Source organism: Aethalodelphis obliquidens, unplaced genomic scaffold, assembly GCF_003676395.1.
Source record: "Aethalodelphis obliquidens isolate GAN/ISIS:26980383/991018 unplaced genomic scaffold, ASM367639v1 scaffold46, whole genome shotgun sequence".
Classification (NCBI taxonomy): domain Eukaryota; kingdom Metazoa; phylum Chordata; class Mammalia; order Artiodactyla; family Delphinidae; genus Aethalodelphis; species Aethalodelphis obliquidens.
Genome location: NW_020837990.1, coordinates 3,224,292 through 3,242,758, shown reverse-complemented (window position 1 = coordinate 3,242,758; position 18,467 = coordinate 3,224,292). Strand labels below are relative to the sequence as shown.

The window sequence follows — 18,467 nt, the reverse complement described above, 5'->3', positions numbered from 1 at the left end:
GTTAGCTCTTCTTGCCGGTCTTCAGTCGTTGTCTTGAATAAATGCTCCTTGAGTTTTTGCAAGCTTTTATTTCATTTTCAGGATTCTGAAAAAGTTGATTTTGAGAATTTTTGTCAGTGTTCTTGTTGTTTTCACAGATGAGGGGGTTTTTAGAGTTCCTCACTTTGCCGTTCCAGAAGTGCTTTCAATTAATATTAACTTTGCACACTTTTTATTATGGACGTTTTCACATCTACATAAAAGAATAGTTTGTACTGATATGACCTCCCCTTGTGCCTTCATTCAGTCTCAGTAGTATCTACATTTGCTAATCTCTTTTCAGCTGTCTACGCACTACTTATTTTTTTTCCTGGACTGTTTTAAAGCAAATCCAGATATATCATTTTATCCATAAATTGGGTATAAACAACATGAATGTGGATGGTATATAGCCGAAACTTTATTACTGCTTTGAAGGAGAAGGTGGCAGGGAATCTTACAGCCCATTTCTATCATGATCTAATTTGTATGTGAAAAAGAAATTTGGATGTATCAATTTGGCACTGTGTCTGGCTAGCAGACTAGAAATAAAAGCAGCGTAGCCAAGGCGGAGGTTTATTTTTCCCTCATCGGTGCCGCCGGAGGTAGGCGGTCTAGGGCTGGCATGTTGGTGCCCTGGTGTTATTGGGGTCGCAGGCCTCTATCTTGCTGTTCTACCATCCAAACAAATGATTTCCATTCTCAAAGTTCCCTCATGGTCCACGACACGTGTACTAGCCTTCGAGTCTATTGGAGTTAAGAAGAATTAAGGACAGACAGAAAGGTCAAAATAGGACCCCTCCTAGCTGATTCAGTCTCTTTAAGCAGCTTTCCTTGAAACCCAACGCAATAGTCTGTTTACGTCTCATCGACTGGGAACTCAGTCGCATGACCACACAGAGTTGTACAAAAGGAAGAGAGCCTTAGTCTTACTCAGGTGGCCGTCAGGGTCCTTTTGCCAAGGATGAAAGGCATTAATGGATGCTGGGGTAAGCGTAGCAGTGTCTGTCTGTCTCTGAATATGCTCATAGGTGACTGCGCAGAACATTTCTGAAGGAATGGCCCAGAGCCCGTTACCAGTGAGCACTCGGGAGCAGAGCGGAAACAGATCTTCTGCATTTTACCTTATACCTGTCTGTATTGTGAGATGTTTTTCATGAGTATGTTTTACTTTTATAATAATGGTAAAGGAAAACCCAACATCAACAAAAACCCATAGTTTATTAAGCAATCCATCTTACAATCAATGTGCCGTAGTTTCATTGTTAATACTTTTCTTGGTGGTGGTAAAATACCACAATAACTCGTCTGCAGATGCTTTAGGAATGAGCCTGATTATCCAGATTTAGGAATCATTCTCTTGGAAGGAAGTGGGATGGATGTGTTTAGAGGTTTCTCATGACCTTAGTATTCTGTGATTTTTGCATTTATGCCTTGCTATCCGTCCTCAATTCTCAAGACTCCCAGCAGCCATCATTAAGAACACTTAACTAATGAGGGGCCTGAATGTCACTGAGAAAGGTGGCTCCTTTCTCAGGTATAACTGCAATAGGAAGTAGTGACAGAACATAAAAAATATGTGTTTCACTGATATCTGTGTATTTATATATATTCATAAGGATTTATATAGGGTGACTTAAATCATCTGACCTTTATACATAGTTATAAAACTTTATTGACCTAAGGAGGGCTTTTGGAATTTATACATAGCAGTTTTACTGGGAACTCTTCTCTCATTCAGGTGATACATTTTGCGTTTTTAATCAGTCTATCATTTCTATAGCCCCATACTGAGGACAAGCTATTATGTGGTTTTCGGGCTGCCATTCTGAAAAGGCAGTCTTCTGTACTTCTCTGCCTGGCTTCTTTAAAACAGACGACTTTTAACCGGTGTTCAGTGGTGGCTTGAAAAAAAAAATGTGTGTGTGTGTACACACACATTCTGCTGCTCAAATGAATAGAAAATAACTTCATGTTCATCAGCCTGCTCTTCACAGTATTTATTGGACATGCATGAGCATGTGTATTAGTAGTTGTTATATTACAGTTAAGAGAAATTGGCATCTTCCGTCCTCTATAGGAATTTAAAATCTATAATAAACAGTAGCAACATAGCCAAGGATAAGTGAAGCCTTCTGGCTGGGGATCCCGACATTCTAATGAGTTGGGTGATAGTCGTGCTTGCGAGGATGTCCGCACGAGGATGGGCCTCCCTGTCTGTTTTCGTAGATGTGCCACATTTGCCTTCAGTTCCCGGTCACAGACTTGTAGAGCTGGAAAAAGCCACATAGATCCTTTACAGTGCTTCTTATCCTTTTTTGAATCATTGACCCTTTTGAGAACCCGGTGAGACGTTCTCCCTAGCAAAACGAGTGAGTACATCGACACAGAAAATTTGTATATATATTTCTGGGGTTCCTGGACCACTTAAACCCATACCCAAAGTCCTGATTCAAATCAGCTTCTCATTTTATAGATGAATAAACTAGGACCTAGAGAAATTCAGAGGGGGCTCCAAATCTAGTGCTTTTCTATACATTTGCAAGCTTCCAGCTGTGGTTTAGTATCTCTAAAATGCAACGTGACGTGGTCAGCATCGTGTGGAGTGAGTGCATCACGTGCGCGGTCAGCATCGTGTGACGTACTCTGTATGCTACCAAAGAAAGCATATTCTAGCAAAAGACCTTAATCACTGAGGAGTCTTAAAAGATTAAAAAGAATCAATGAAAATCCCTTCAACTCTTGGTACAAATTAAAGCCCTGCGACTCGGGATCCTAGCGATCTGCAGATAAGAGTAGAAGGAGGAAGAGGGTAGTTTTTAGGCGTATCAGGTGTGTGGCTGACCCCACCCAGGGGTGGTTTGGGGGCTGTGGGCTCCTCCGCCCCGCCTGTCTCGCCATCACACAATTCTCTCCCTTTTCACTCTCTGCTTAAGCTTTGGCGGCCACTGCCCCCTTCCCCAAGCTCAAGTTCTCCCATCATACCGTCGTCCTTCCTCTTCATGTGGTATCTGGAGTATCTAATATTTACTGCAGACCAGGTATCTAGGATAAAGTGGTACAGCCCAAGCTGCCCAGTGACAGCAAATGTTGCAGAAATGGGCATTTGCGGTCACACTCCCTATTTTGTGTTTTTAGTTGAATCAGAGGGGTCTGACTTTTCACTTTTCTCTTTGCGCTCATTTTGAGTGGCGATAATATAGTACAGTTGATTTTTTTTTCCTCTTCCTTGGCAGCATCTCTTCGGCAGTCTGCAACCATCCTCTGTCCAGCTCTGGGTCTCCTTTGGCCGCAAGCCCATGCGAGCAGCCCAGTTTGTCACAAGATATCCTATTAATGTGAGTGGGGTCCACGCCGGGGTGGGAAGGAGTGCCGTTGTCCTCGTGCAGAGGTTAGAGGGAGGGTGATGGGGGGTGGATACCTGATGGAGTCTCCCTGAAGTCACTTTCTAGATCGGTCTCGAGAGAGAGAACCATTATGCTTTGGGCATCTTGGTCTGTTTTCTCCCTCTTCACTTTTTGAAGTGGAGCTGAATGGGAGCCTTAATTTGCTTTAAGTGGAGAAGGATTGGCAGAGAGGTTTGGAACCAGAGTCAATGGTCTCAGTGTGCTAGTGCTGAAGGAATGAGAGGTTAGTGACAGCAGTAGTTATTTATTAAGTACCTGCTGTGTTGCTCACAGATGGTGAGGTTCCAAAAGGGGATAGGATTTGAGTCTCACCCTTTTAGAAACAGATGGGTTGGAGAGCCTGAGAGCAGAGCAGAGGAAGAAACCATGTACAGTCAAAGGCTTGACTGTGCAGTACGTGTTAGAACATAGAGAGCGATAGGGAAAGTCAGTGTGGACTGGGTCATCAGAGAAGTGACCACGGGGAGGAGGTGGCATCTGGAGGCCTTGATGCCCGGAGTTGGTGTAATGGAAGGTTGGTAGCTAAGAGGAGGGTGTGACGGAGAACATGCTTGTCTGTTCTTTGCTTTCTCTGGGCTCTGCCTTCCTGTAGTCACCTTAGAGAAAATAAGAGGGAAGGAAATGCACATTAATCCATGTTGTACTTTGTACTAATGATAGGGAGACATTATTAACTAAAAGCGATTTCTGGGTCATTTTTGGAGTTCAGGGCCCCTTCTTATTTTGTGTCCCACCTGCCAAGAAGGGGTTTGCTCCGGCCGTAAGGCAGCCTCAGGGTCTCCAAAGAGAGTCGGCCAAGCTTCTTTCCCAACGTGGGGAAGCTTTCCGTGGGCTCCGAGCCTGCAGTCCTCACTGGGACATTTGGAAGTCATTGCCTTAGCGTGCACTGGGACAGTCCACAGGGCCTGTGTGTTTTTTTTGACTTCTGTCTTTTCTGACTTCTGATGCCAAAGGAATATTACATTGCGGACGCCTCCGAGGACCAGGTGTTTGTGTGTGTCAGTCACAATAACAACCGCACCAACCTGTACATCTCGGAGGCGGAGGGGCTGAAGTTCTCGCTGTCCTTGGAGAATGTTCTCTATTACAGCCCAGCAGGGGCAGGCAGTGACACCTTGGTGAGGTAAGGAGACCGGGAGGCCCTCCCTGCGTTCTTACACCCCCGCACGACCTCTGGATGGGTGGGTTTCAACATTAGCTGCACGTTTGGACTCACCTCGGCGGGGAGGTTTCAGAAACCCCGATTATGCCTGGCTCACCTTCCTAGAAATTATATTTTATCTGGTTTGGGGTGTGATGGGTGTGTGAGGATTTTCAGAAGCTCCCCAGGTGACGTTTATGTGATGCACAGGCTGAGCAGCACTGCCTGGGTGACACTTAGGGTCACCGCCACAGTGTCAGCCCCTCCTTTGGGTTCCCTTCATTCAGTTACCTGGTTTTGTGGTCTCAGAGCCAGTGGGAAAGAGTGCTTGCAAATCATCATCAACTCCAGACCAGCTGGTATATGTGGCCGCAAGGCCCTGCTTCTGTGTGACTCTGGTTAATTGACATCATTACTCTTTTTTTCAGTAACTGCAAGGTATTGTTCTGTGGTGTCTGTGGAAAGACACCAACATCACCGATCCTTTGTCAGTAAATCACATGCCTGGAGTTGTCCTGCAGTAACGGGTGTTCTCTGGGTCGTGGAGGAGTCTGGGGTTTGGGAGGGGTGGATGCCACGAATCCGTGGGGGCACTGGTGCCACAAGCCCATTTATTTTCGTTTATCGGGTGACAAACCAGACTTGTGTGTGTCTGACTGTGATTACGTTTACTCTGTGCTCTTGGGAAGAGCCATCCGGTGGAGCCGACTGACTGGTCTGCAGTGAGGTCTGGCCCAAAAGGCCGTGACCACCAGGTCAGAGGGCAGGTCCTTGCTGCCCACTGTCCCTCTTCACGTTGCCAGTTCATTCAGTCATCAGTTCATTCAGCAAGTATGCTGCTGCCTGGTGCCTGGCGATGTTGCGTGTACAGCCATGAGATATTGTATCCAGCAAGGAAAACTCAGGACGAGGCCCCGCATTCTATGGAGCTTTTGTTCTAACTGGGGGAAAACAGAATATAAACAAATATGTGATCTGCTGATAATGGTGAGCGCTGAGGAAAAAAATAAAGTGAGATAAGAGGACAGAGGGTTACGCGGGTATTACTTTATATTGGCTGGTCGTGGAAGGCTGTTTCACGAGGGTGACATTCCAGCAGGTGCCTGAATTACACGAGGAAGGGAGCTGGGCACATACCCCGGGGAAGAGCATTGCAGGCGGAGGGAACAGCAGGCATGGGGGTTCTGAGGTGGGACTTTGTTGGTTTATTTTAGGAGCAGTGAGGAGGCCAGGGTGGATCCAACAGCTGGTGGAGGGGAGAGAGCATCCCCAAGACACAGGAACCAAGAGAGCAGGGTTCAGGTTGTGTAGAGCCCTCAAGGGCGTAGAAAGAACTTTATCTTTTTCTTCTGTTCTTCTTTTTTGTGCGGTGTCCTAACCACTGGACCACCAGGGAATTCCCTATTTTTTCTTCTAAGCACGATGGAGGGTTTTGACCAGAAGCTGGACATTATTTGATTTAACCTGTTACGTTTTTGTGGACACCATTTTAAAAACTGTGAATTGCATTACGTAAAGAAAAGTGCATAAAACGTAAATGGGTAGTGTTAATAAATAATTTTCAGTGAACGCTCACGTGACTTATCTTTTAAAGAAGCCATCCTGGATGCCGTGTGGAAATTAGACAGTGGACTTTCATGTGTCTGGTGGGGACATGAGTGGAAGCGGACTTTCATGTGTCGGGCGGGGGGGACGCCCAGCTGTGAGAGCACTGCCAGAAACCAGGCCAGTGGAGATGGAGGTTGGCTGGACCCCGGGGGCAGTAGCAGTAGAGATGCTGGAAATGGTCAAATTCTGACCATTTGCTGATGGACTGGACATGGAGTATGAGAGAAGGAGGAGTCAGGGACCCACCACTGCTTGGCCGGGGTAGCTGCTGCAGTGATGGTTTCAGACTGACGGAGAGGGCTGGGCGAGGTGCAGGTGTGGGGAAAAGGTCAAGAGTTCTGGTTTGGAGATGCCTATTAGATATCCAAGCAGAGAGCTTCCTGTGTGGTCTCTGATATGCTTTTCTCCGCCCTGTTTCTTCTCCTTTGGAGGTGCTGTCATCTTTTACTCCTTACTTTTTTTTTCCCCTGTGTAGACGCGCAGGTTATTTATTTATTTATTTACTCCGGGTCCCTCCCCCCTCCCACAGGTTCCTTATTATTCAGTGTCTTATGTTGTGTTATAAACCATTCCTGCCCTGATTCATCCTCAGGTTGTTCTGGGCAGTCACGGCCCCTTCCGGCTGGTCCTGTGGCTTTTTTTTTTTTTTTTTTGATTTATTGAAGTGAAATTCTCATGATGTTAACCATGTTATTAATGTAAACAACTCTGGCACACAGCACGTTCACAATGTTGTGCAGCCACCAGCTTGATCTAATTCCCAAACATTTACATTTATATTTCCCCCCAAGAAAACCCCTTACCCGTTCAGCAGTTTCTCTCCACTCTCCCCTCCTCCAGCCCCTGGCAGCCACCAGGCTACTTTCTGTCTCTACGGAGTTGCCTGTCCTGGCTGTTTCATATAAATGGAATCATGCCGTAACACCTGACCTTTGTGTCTGCTTCACTTTGTCATGTAACATTTTCAGGGTTTACCCACGTGCAACACGTGTCAGTCAAGACTTCATTTCTCTGTATGGGTGAGTAATAGTGTCCTTCCTTTTTTATAACTAAAATCATGAACCACTCTCTCTCTGGCCTTCTGCCGACTCTTTGTTTGTCACCTTTGAGAGCCTCCAGCTATGGGGCTGATAAGTCGCGGCTTGGCTTCTGCATTTGTCAGCTCTTCAGGATGGAGACGGCAGGGCAGGGCAGGGGCCCGAAGCTGCAGCGAGTGGCTCCCCAGGAAGCGGGAACCTCAGTGACGTGGCCACGCGACCACTGCGCACAGACAGATGGCCCTTTATGCAGTTACAGACATTCCTCCCCGACGGCCTGCCCTGCCTCACCACTTGGTCCAGTTAGGAAAGTGAAAATAGATTTACGTCAAGATTCATAGACTGACATCCTCCTCGGCCTTCTTATTTTTTTTTTCTTCAGATTTTATCTCGGGACTGGAGATGTTCAGATGTACTCAATTGAATGACCTTTGTCGGCTGCGTCTCCATCTCAGCACGATGACATGGGACGGGGTGAAGGAGCAGGTTATGTGGGCAGGCTGGCTTAACTTAAAAAACAGAAAACCACACCAAAGCAAACGAGCTCTTCTTTGAGCTCAGTGGGAACGTGTGGTGCCGAGGACCTGGGTCTCTTTACTTAGAGACCGGGAGGAGGAATTCTCAGCAGGGGTGACCCTGACCTTGTGAGAGGTGCCACGTGGAGGCAGCGTCTAGATGGAGGGACAGACGTGGTGGGCCCACAGGGCATCTTGAGGATGTGCTGGGTTTGGGCTGAGGGTGGTTGAGGGGGACCTGGTGAGCTGCCTGGCGGGGGGGAAGAGCAAGTGGTGAGAGCCAGGGAGAGAAAACGGAAGAAAACGGACTCTCTGGGGGAGATGCTTGGGTAAGTCAGGTAGTTGTAAGGTGCAAGGCGTCAGAGCGGGAGATGACAGGGTGGACCGGGGCCTGGAGGAGCGTGGGACGTACAGAGGCTAGGCTTCTGCTTGGATTGAAAAAATAAAACACCAGGAGAGAGACCAGGGGGAGAAACAGGGCTCCTGAAAACGAGAGAAATTCAGACCTCCCAGATAAATTGAAAGAAGCCGATACGGGGACCTCACGATGCTAAGATCACAAGCAGCAGAGCCGAGGTGAATGGAGGGCAGGGGGGAGCAGACGTGGGGCCCGTTCCTAAGGAAGCAACTGAAAAACAACTAAAACCTAGACCTAAGGAAACCACGCGTCAGAACCTTTGGTCTCAGCGCTGGTGTTTTCTGGAGGACCTTGCTCTGCCTCTCAGCTGGGGTGGCCCTGCCACTGCTGTGTGCGTCTTCCTGTCTGAGGTGGCCAGCCGTCATCCAGCTCGACATTTGTATGACAGATAAAGGGAGAGCACAGTTCTGTGCTTTTTCACAAAGCCCAGTGGCTCAGAACCCTCCAAATAAAGGACCCGCTTCCGGTTTTACAAGCCACGTGTGAACTGTGGCTACCCTTTCTGAGAGAGCTGTTCTATTTGTAACGTGTGTACCATGTTAGAACAAAGCTTCTTCCCAGGGCAATTACAGTATCTGGGGTAGCAGTTAAGGCCGGGGAGGGTCGTCTTCTCTGCTTCACTGCTAATAAGCATAACCTCAAGGTTTCCAGAGCCATCCTTGTTAGATATACCATGCCTTTGGGAAAGGGGTTCTGCTTTGCTCCCTGACAAATCCTATCGGCTTCCGTCTGATCAGGGATTTGGCTAATTAGTTGTAAGTATCTGGACAGTGGCTGTGTAACCCCTTAGCTACATTCCTATAGATTGGGTTAGATTGTAAGCCTCAACACTATACTTCTTTAAATTGAAGAATAGTTGATTTACAACGTATTAATTTCTGCTGTACAGCAAAGTGATTCAGGTATACATATATATACATTCTTTTTTATATTCAGTTCCATTATGGTTTATCATAGTATGTCAGATATAGTTCCCTGTGCTATACAGTAGGACCTTGTTGTTTATCCATTCTGTATATAATAGTTTGCATCTGCTAACCCTAAACTCTCAATCCTTCCCTCTCTCACCACCCCCTCTCCCTTGGCATCCACAAGTCTGTTCTCTATGTCTGTGAGTCTGTTTCTGTTTCATAGATAGGTTCATTTGTGTCATAGTTTAGATTCCACATGTAAGTAATATCATATGGTATTTGTCATTCTCTCTATGACTTATTTCATTTAGTATGATAATCTCTAGGTCCATCCATGTTGCTGCAAATGGCAGTATCGCATTCTTTTTTATGGCTGAGTAGTATTCCATTGTATATATGTACCATGTCTTCTTTATCCATTCCTCTGTTGATGGACATTTTGGTTGTTTCCATGTCTTGGCTACTGTGAATAGGCCAGCACTATAATTAGTATCGGTGAGTTTGGTTTAAGGTTTCCTGTTTGTCAGGGCTCACTAGAGGATTTGGGGTCAATTGCATTAGTGGAGAAATAAAGGTGACTCTGACATCAACTTTTCCGTGTTGTATTAATCATTCTGAACCCCACGTGAGGAGTGATAGGTCAGGTGAGCATCTTGGCCTTCAAAATTACAAAACATCACTTTTTTAAAAGGACAGATTATTCAGCCGTAAGAAGGAATGAAGTACTGATACAACATGGATGGACCTTGAAAACATGATGCTAAGAGAAAGTAACCAGATACAAAAGGCCACAAATTGTATAATTCCATTTATAGGAAATAGCCAGAAGAGGCAAATCCATAGAGACAGAAAACTGATCAGTGGTTGCCAGCGTCTGGGATGGAAAGGGAAAGTGGGGCATGACTGCCAGTGGGTCCAGGGTTTCCCTTTGGGAAGATGAAAATATTCTGGGACTACACAGTGCTGATGGTTGCATAACATTGGGAAGGTACTTAATGCCACTGAATTGTGTACTTTAAAATAGTTAAATTTTATGTTATTTAAAATAAGAACATGCCAAGCAAATGATGAATTCATGCTCACAGCTGTTTCATTTTCTCTTAATGTAGGTATTTTGCAAATGAACCATTTGCTGACTTCCACCGCGTGGAGGGGTTACAGGGAGTCTACATTGCTACTCTGATTAATGGTTCCATGAATGAAGAGAACATGAGATCAGTCATCACCTTTGACAAAGGGGGGACCTGGGAATTCCTTCAGGCCCCAGCCTTCACGGGATATGGAGAGAAAATCAATTGTGAGGTACAGATACTTTGCTCTTGTTTGGATTGTTAATACACACTTTTAACTGTAGTTCTACTCTTACAGTTCCCAAACTCTGCATCAAGATGCCTTGGGATGCCATAGTGAACTCACAGGGGCACCATGGGATATTTTAAGTTTTTGAGGGAAAAACTGTGATACTTGATGTCTGTTGGTCACCATGTGAATTACTATCTTGAGTTAGTTCACCGTTTCAACATTAGCTCATGTTATATGTCTTTTGATGACATATCTTTGTGAAGCTGGATTTTTGGCATTTGATGTGATAAAAAGCAAGTAAGAAAATCAGGTTGGCACAGGAAATGATGGTAGTGATATCTGATTAGATTCCAAAGTTTGAGAAGATGTGCAGTGCCCAAAAGGCGTCTATATACTGTTATTAAGTAATTTTGGTTATTTAAGAATGAAATAAAATTTTATGTTTTCTTTCAATTTATACACACACACACACACACACACACTATTATTTCAAACTGCTGCTAAGTTATTAGGACGTATACTTATTAAGTTGTTTGGACTTAACTATGTAAAAAAACAAACATTGGTATTTCTTCTGACCTGAGGCTGTTATAAAAAAAATTACTGAGATACCAGTTGTGCTGGGAACCAAGAAAGTCTGGGGACCTGTGCTGTACAGCAGAGTGATTTGCTGGGGAACACCTTTTAAAATTCCTCCCTGAATATAATTTAGGATTCTACAGTTTTCCCTACCTGTCGCTTCATCTGAAAAGCTCATGATACTAAAATGTGTTATTTGGTCCCATTCAGTGTTACCATTCGCTTAGGTGGCTCCTTCCTTTTCCCTGGGGAGAAGTCTGTGATCGTGGTCCTTGGCTTCAGGTGACACCCCACACCTCCATTTTCATTTCTCTAGGGGATCTAGGGTGTGTAAAGTAGTCAGGCGGAAGGAACTTGGAAAAAAAGAGTAGTACTCATTTTTGGAGAAACCAAAACATTTTAGTTAGACAATTACCTGGTCTTTTGGATTTTTGAATTTCATTTGTCCATGGTTAAGTATATTGACTCTCTCGTATGCTGTATCCGTGGTCCTTGGGAAGATTATTTTGGAGACTCTTGTTCTAGAATGTACTTCTTGATTCTTTTTTCTTTTCCTTTTCCTTTTTTTTTTCTGTACTTCTTGACTTTTCTTCCCTATTTGGCAACAGGTCTGGACTTACCACATCGAGTCTAGCTTTGGAGAGAGGCAGGTTATAAGTAGGTGCAGATAAACACCTAGGTGTTGTTTCACTGCACGATATAGGTTTTGGAGCATGTGGTAGGGGTCCAAACCTTGGTTAAATAAAATGAATAGTATTGTTAAAATCCAGCTGCTTATTTCCCTGACTGATCAGTTTATTTATGAACTGTACAACAATTAGTAATCAGCTTTTAGTTTCTGCTTCTGATTTGAGGTGGTGACAGAAAAGGTGAGTTGGCAGGTATTTGAGACTCAGCCTAATTTGCTCCAGTTTTTATTTTCTGAACGTTGATGCTAGCAAGACAGATATTTGTTAGAGAGATCCTTTCGTTATAAAAATAAGTATATCTAGCAAATCATGTCAGTTTTTACCTGTAACTTAAGCACACATAGAGATACCCCATCTAGAACACCAGACAAGGCTACGTAACATTTGACAGTCACTTTCTGGCCGGGAGAATCAGGTATGACCCTATAGCAAAAGGCCTTGTTTGCAGAGCTATTAAAATCTGAGCATAAGTGATAGAAGCCAGTTTGAATAACCTGAAGTCTTGCAGAGGACACGTGAAGACTTGTCGTACAAATGCAGACTGCTTAAAAAGTTTAATGTGACTCTTTTGGGGTTTATATCTCATATGTGTTGTACATCTGGGAGCTTATCAGTGAGATTTTCTGACTTCTGATTCTTAGGTTTTTTTCTGACAGAGTTGCTTAAATCACATTTGAAATACATCTTCATTGACTTAGAAAATAAGCGCCATGAAATCATTTCATTCTCTTTCATTCTTTCGAATGACATGAGAGAAATTCTAGGTAACATGAGAGAGTGAAAGCTTTCCTATCTACTTGAGTTGGCACTGATTTCTTTTTTAATTTTTATTGAAATATAGTTGATTCACAATGTTGTGTTAGTTTTTGGTGTACAGCTAAGTGATTCAGTTATATATATATATATATATATGTATATATATATATATATATATACACACACACACACACACACACATCCCCACACATATTATATGTATATATACGCACACACTTTTTTTTTTTTTTATCGGTACGTGGGCCTCTCACTGCTGTGGCCTCTCCCATTGCAGAGCACAGGCTCCGGACGCACAGGCTCAGAGGCCATGGCTCACGGGCCGAGCCGCTCCACAGCATGTGGGATCTTCCTGGACCGGGGCACGAACCCGTGTCCCCTTCATCGGCAGGCAGACTCTCAACCACTGCGCCACCAGGGAAGCCCACACACACACTTTTTTAGATTCGTTTCCATTGTAGGTTATCACAAGGTATTGAGTATAGTTCCCTGTGCTGTACAGAAGGTCCTTGTGGGTTATCTATTTTATATATGGCACTGATTTCTAATTGCTATTCTCTGAGAGTCTCAGAAGGAGTTTTTTCTTAGGATTTTTCTCTTTTCTTCCATGAGAGGCATTTATGTGGTTCAGATGATCATGTCCACCTGGGGTACTGTGGGGACAGCCAGGCTGTGGCTCTGGTCTCCTTTGGGCCAGATCTCCTTCCTCTGTGCCGACTGCAGCGTGGGCCCAAGAGGCCTTGGCGTTTCGAGGGAGACCTCCGTGTTGCATCGCGTGCTGACGGCTCCTGAACTTGTGTTCTGTAGCTCTCCCAGGGCTGCTCCCTCCACCTGGCCCAGCGGCTCAGCCAGCTGCTCAGCCTCCAGCTCCGAAGGATGCCCATCCTGTCCAAGGAGTCGGCGCCCGGTCTCGTCATCGCCACGGGTAAGTTGGCTTTGCCTGTTCTCACTGACAGGTTAAGCTATTGTCTTACGTGCAGCCAAGTACACAGTGACCGCTGCCACCTAGGGCAGTACTGGCTGTTCATGGTTCTGAGACATCTTAGTTGCGAGATGACTCAGAATTTCTGGTTGAGCAAGGTGATTATCTGGCGTATTCTTGACATTAAAAATAATTACTCTTCTTGCATTTTAGGTTCAGTGGGAAAGAACTTGGCAAGCAAGACAAACGTGTACATCTCCAGCAGTGCTGGAGCCCGGTGGCGAGAGGTCAGCCCCCTCCCTCCGCAACCCCTGCCCTTGTTTGTGGGAGAATGTGGACTGTGCCTTGACATTTCAGGGACACACACGGCTGGTGGTGGAGGCCAATGACGCCAAGTATGATTATAAAATAAGGAGAGGTACCCGGAGCCACACTGACAGGGTCAGCTGATTTGTATTCACACCCCGTGATGTGGGCTTGTGATTTTGCCAAAAATGTTACTTTGAATCCAAAACAAACTTTTTAAAAAACAACTGCGAATTTGTGTAAATATCCCAAGATTGTGAGTTCCGTAAGGATAAGGCAGTGTCTGTTCTGTCACTTTTTTACTCCTGGGACCTAGCAGCGTCTGGCAAGGACACATGGTGCTCAGTAACTGTTTGCTGAATCCATCGGCAGATTGTCACGTATTTGTAGTGGTATCAGGTCTGAGCCTGGTTTCTTACTTATTTTTGCGTATTAGCGAAGTTAAAGCCAAGCCCCTGCCCCACCCCCGTCCCTGACTGGCTGTACTGCGCAGGCGCTCCATCTCACTCCGCGCTACGGCAGACTCTGTGCTGCGGAAGAGGCTGCTTTTGCCTGAAGGTTGTGTGACGAATTTGGATCCTGAGGAACTGATTGTACCAATTCTGAAGGTGGGGCTAGTTCTCTAGTCCCCAAATGCTAACTCAGCCTTGGACATGAGAGAATTCCCAAACTTGTTTCAAAAAAAAAAGTGTTTTTCACCAGTCTCCCATCAGGGAGACAGGCATCTGGTCTCATTCTGTAGGGGCCGCTTTCAGTGGTGCTCTGCTGTGTGTGCAGGGAGCTGCTGGGGTAGAACTCACCAGATCTCTCGCAGGCCGGACGTGATGTCAGGAGGGCTGTGGGATTCTCGGGAGAACCAGCAGACAGCTCCCATCCTTATGGTGCCCTTCCTGGGAATGCAATACATACACTTTCAGAGTGAAATACATAGTATGTAAAGCAGTAGTAATACCCAGCATTTGTTTGGGTCTTGGCCTGTCACATACCTTGTCTCGTTCAAGGTAGGGCTTGCTGTCCCTCCATACATTGTGTGTGTGTGCGTGTATGTGCATGCATGTGTTTGTGTGTGTGTAAGGACTACACAGCTGTACAGTGTGGTAGGAAACATAATTACGTATTCGGATGAGGGAGATTGTTAAGGCCAGAGTAGTCAAAAAGTGTGAACACTTTGGAATTTTCGGGGCATCCTTGTCTAGCTTCCATGGGAAAGACTAAGCAGTGGCTTTCCTCTTCCCTGGAGCTGGACATTCCTTTTGAAATTGGGTGTTCTCTCCTCTGCAGATAGGCTGGTGGTTTGTTCGTACCTTCTGATGTTGGTGTAATCTGGGATTTGAACATCTGCAAGTGATTTCCTTCTGGGGAGAAAGCAGTGTCTTGCTCCTCCTCCAGTGAAGTGGTGTCGTCTGGCTAATGCTGGGGCAGCTGTCAGCACCTCCCGCCAGGCATGCTCTGCGCCTGCCAAGAGGCAGCCGTCGCACAAGGGACCTTAGTTTTGGAGCTAGCAGGGACTAACTAGGGGATGAAAAGGTGGAGACTGTCTGTGTGAGCGGGCATCTGAGTCCCCACGGGCAGCCTTCTCTTTAGAGGGACATTCTCGAGTGTGTGAGGGGGATAGGTGGTGGCCAGGAAAGAGGAAATGGGATGCAGTTGACAGATGCTGTCTAGAAAACTGATGACTAGAATTCTTGTTCCCCTTCTCCTACTAATAAGTTGTGCAGCTTCTCAGATCCACAGAGTTCCGTTTTTGCACTTAAAAAAAAAACAAACTTTGTTCATGTACAGTAAGCTGCACGTAAAGTATATAATTTGATCAGGATCGATCACCATCACTACACCTTCACCCACACCACAATCAAGACAGTTGCATCACCCACCAAAGTTTCTTTGAGTCCCTTTGTACTTCATTCTGGTCTCTACCCTCATCCCTCCAGACTATTAGCATTTTCTAGAATTCTGTGTAAATGGACTCATACAGATGCAGTCTTTTGGCTTTGAGGTTCACTCATGTTGTTTCATTTATCAGTGATTCTTTCCTTTTTCATTGTTGATCAGTATCCCATTGTGGGGATATTCCACAGTTTCTTTATCCATTCGTTGATTGATGGACGTTCTAGTTTTTGCTGATTACAAATATAGTTGTTACAGACATTTAATTGCATGGTTTTTAGGTGGACATATATTTTTATTTCTCTTGGGTAGATACCGTAGGAAGGAATGAGTGGGCAACCTGGTAGATATGTCTAGCTTTTAAAGGAATTACCAGATTATTTTAAAGTATCAAATTGTTTTCCAAAGTGGATGTACTGTTTCATGTTTCCACCAGCAGTGTGTGAGTTCTGATTGCTTCCGGTGCATGCCAACACTTGATATGGTCAATCTTTTAAATTTTAGACATTTTAATAACTGCATATGATATTTCATTGTGGTTTTAATTGGCATTTCTTTGATGACTAATGATGTTGAGCTTCTGTTTTTTTTCCTTTTTTTTTGATGTTGAGTTTCTTTTCATGTGTTCATTGGTCATTTAAAACTCTTTTGTGAAGTGTCCGTTCAGATCTTTTATATATTTTAAAGAGCTGTGTTTGTCTTCTTATTGAGCTGTAAGAGGTCTTTTTTTTAATATATTCTGAATTTAAGTCTTTTATGTGTGTTATAAGTGTTTTCTCCTAGTCTGTGGCTTGCTTTTTTGTTTCCTTAAAGGTGTCTTTTGAAGAGCAAATGTTTTTAATTTTGGTAAAGTCTAATTTATCAGTTCTTTTCTCCTATGTTTTATGTGCTTTGTTGTTCTGAGAAATGTTTGTCCTTCCCAAGTTAGCAGAGATTGTCCCCTATGTATTCTTTTACAGGTTTTATAGTTTTAGGCTTTAGGTTTAGGTTTATGATCTATTTTGAGTTAATTTGTATATCTGGTGTGAGGGAAGGGTTGATACTCATTTTTTCCTTATAAACATGCTATTGGTCAAGCACTGCTTGTTGAAAAGACTTCTCTTTTCCGCATCAAATTGCCTTGGTACCTGTTTGAAAATCAATTGGCCGTATGTGTGGGTCTCTTTCAAGACTTTCTGTTCTGCTCCATTGATCTATATGCCTGTCGCTTCACCAAAACCAAATTGTCTTGATTACTGAAGACTTAGAGGAAGGGTTGAGATCAAGTACAGTAAGTCTTCCAATTTTGTTCTTTATAAAATTACACTGACTTTTTCTCGTTCCTTTGTCTAACCACATAACATTTAAAAAAAAATTTTTTTAAATTAAGTTTTATTGGAGTATAGTTGCTTTACAATGTTGTGTTAGTTTCTACTGTATAGCAAAGTGAATCAGCTATATGTATACATATATCCCCTCTGTTTTGGATTTCCGTCCCATTTAGGTCACCACAGAGCATTGAATAAAGTTCCCTGAGCTATACAGTAGGTTCTCATTAGTTATCTATTTTATATATAGTATCAACAGTGTATGTATGTCAATCCCAATCCCCCAATTCATCCCACCCTCCTTCCCCCTTGGCATTCATACGTTTGTTCTCTACGTCTGTGTCTCTATTTCTGCTTTGCAAGTAAGATCATTTATACCATTTTTCTAGATTCCACATATACGCATTAATATATGATATTTGTTTTTCTCTTTCTGACTTACTTCACTCTATGACAGTCTCTAGGTCCATCCACGTCTCTACAGATGACCCAATTTCATTCCTTATTATGGCTGAGTATATTCCATTGTATATATGTACCACATTTTCTTTATCCATTCCTCTGTCGATGGACATTTAGGTTGCTTCCATGTCCTGGCTGTTGTAAACAGTGCTACAATGAACATTGGGATGCATGTGTCTTTTAAAAAAATTTTTTATTGGAGTATAGTTGCTTTGCAATATTGTGTTAGTTTCCACTGTACAGCAAACTGAATCAGCTATACATATACATATATCCCCTCTTTTTTGGATTTCCTTCCCATTTTGGTCACCACAGAGCACTGAGTAGAGTTCCCTGTGCTATACAGTAGGTTCTTATTAGTTGTCTATTTTATACATAGTATCAATAGTGTATATATGTCAATCCCAGTCTCCTAATTCACCCACCCCCCCTTCCCCCTTGGTATCCATGTTTGTTCTCTATGTCTGTGTCTTTATTTCTGCTTTGTAAGTAAGATCATCTGTACTGATTTTTTCACATTCCACATATATGCATTAATATATGATATTTGTTTTTCTTTTTCTGACTTAACTTCACTCTGTATGACAGTCTCTGGGTCCACCACGTCTCTACAAATGACCCAGTTACGTTCCTTTTAATGGCTGAGTAATATTCTATCATATTTGTGTACCACATCCTCTTTATCCATTCCTCTGTTGATGGATATTTAGGTTGCTTCCATGTCCCGGCTATTGTAAATAGTGCTGCAGTGAACACTGGGGTGCATGTGTCTTTTTGAATTATGGTTTTCTCTGGGTATATGTCCAGTAGTGGAATTGCTGTGTCATATGGTAGTTCTATTTTTAGTTTTTTAAGGAACCTCCCTACTGTTCTCCATAGTGGCTGTACCAATTTACATTCCCACCAACAATGCATGAGGGTTCCCTTTTCTCCACACCCTCTCCAGCATTTATGGTCTGTAGATTTTTTTTTATGATGGCCATTCTGATCACTGTGAGGTGATACCTCACTGTCGTTTTGATTTGCATTTTTCTAATAATTAGTGATGTTGAGCATCTTTTCAAGTGCCTCTTGGCCATCTATATGTCTTCTTCAGAGAAATGTCTATTTAGGTCTTCCCATTTTTTTTTTTTCTCACCCATTTTTTGATTGGGTTTTTTTTTTTTTTTTTTTTTTTTTTTTTT

General features: G+C 43.8%; 1 protein-coding gene across 2 annotated transcripts in view; it reads left to right on the top strand.

Moving 5' to 3' along the window:
- Nucleotides 1-18,467, top strand: part of SORL1 (sortilin related receptor 1) — a 160,477-nt gene that overhangs the window by 42,450 nt on the left and 99,560 nt on the right. Inside the window, exons 7-11 of one of the 2 annotated variants that reach the window (XM_027081993.1) lie at nt 3,255-3,356; nt 4,379-4,548; nt 10,165-10,357; nt 13,207-13,324; nt 13,535-13,608. In XM_027081993.1, the coding sequence (XP_026937794.1) occupies nt 3,255-3,356; nt 4,379-4,548; nt 10,165-10,357; nt 13,207-13,324; nt 13,535-13,608 (657 nt within the window). The remainder of the gene's footprint in view (nt 1-3,254; nt 3,357-4,378; nt 4,549-10,164; nt 10,358-13,206; nt 13,325-13,534; nt 13,609-18,467) is intronic. The other variant, XM_027081994.1, reaches the window with a different exon arrangement.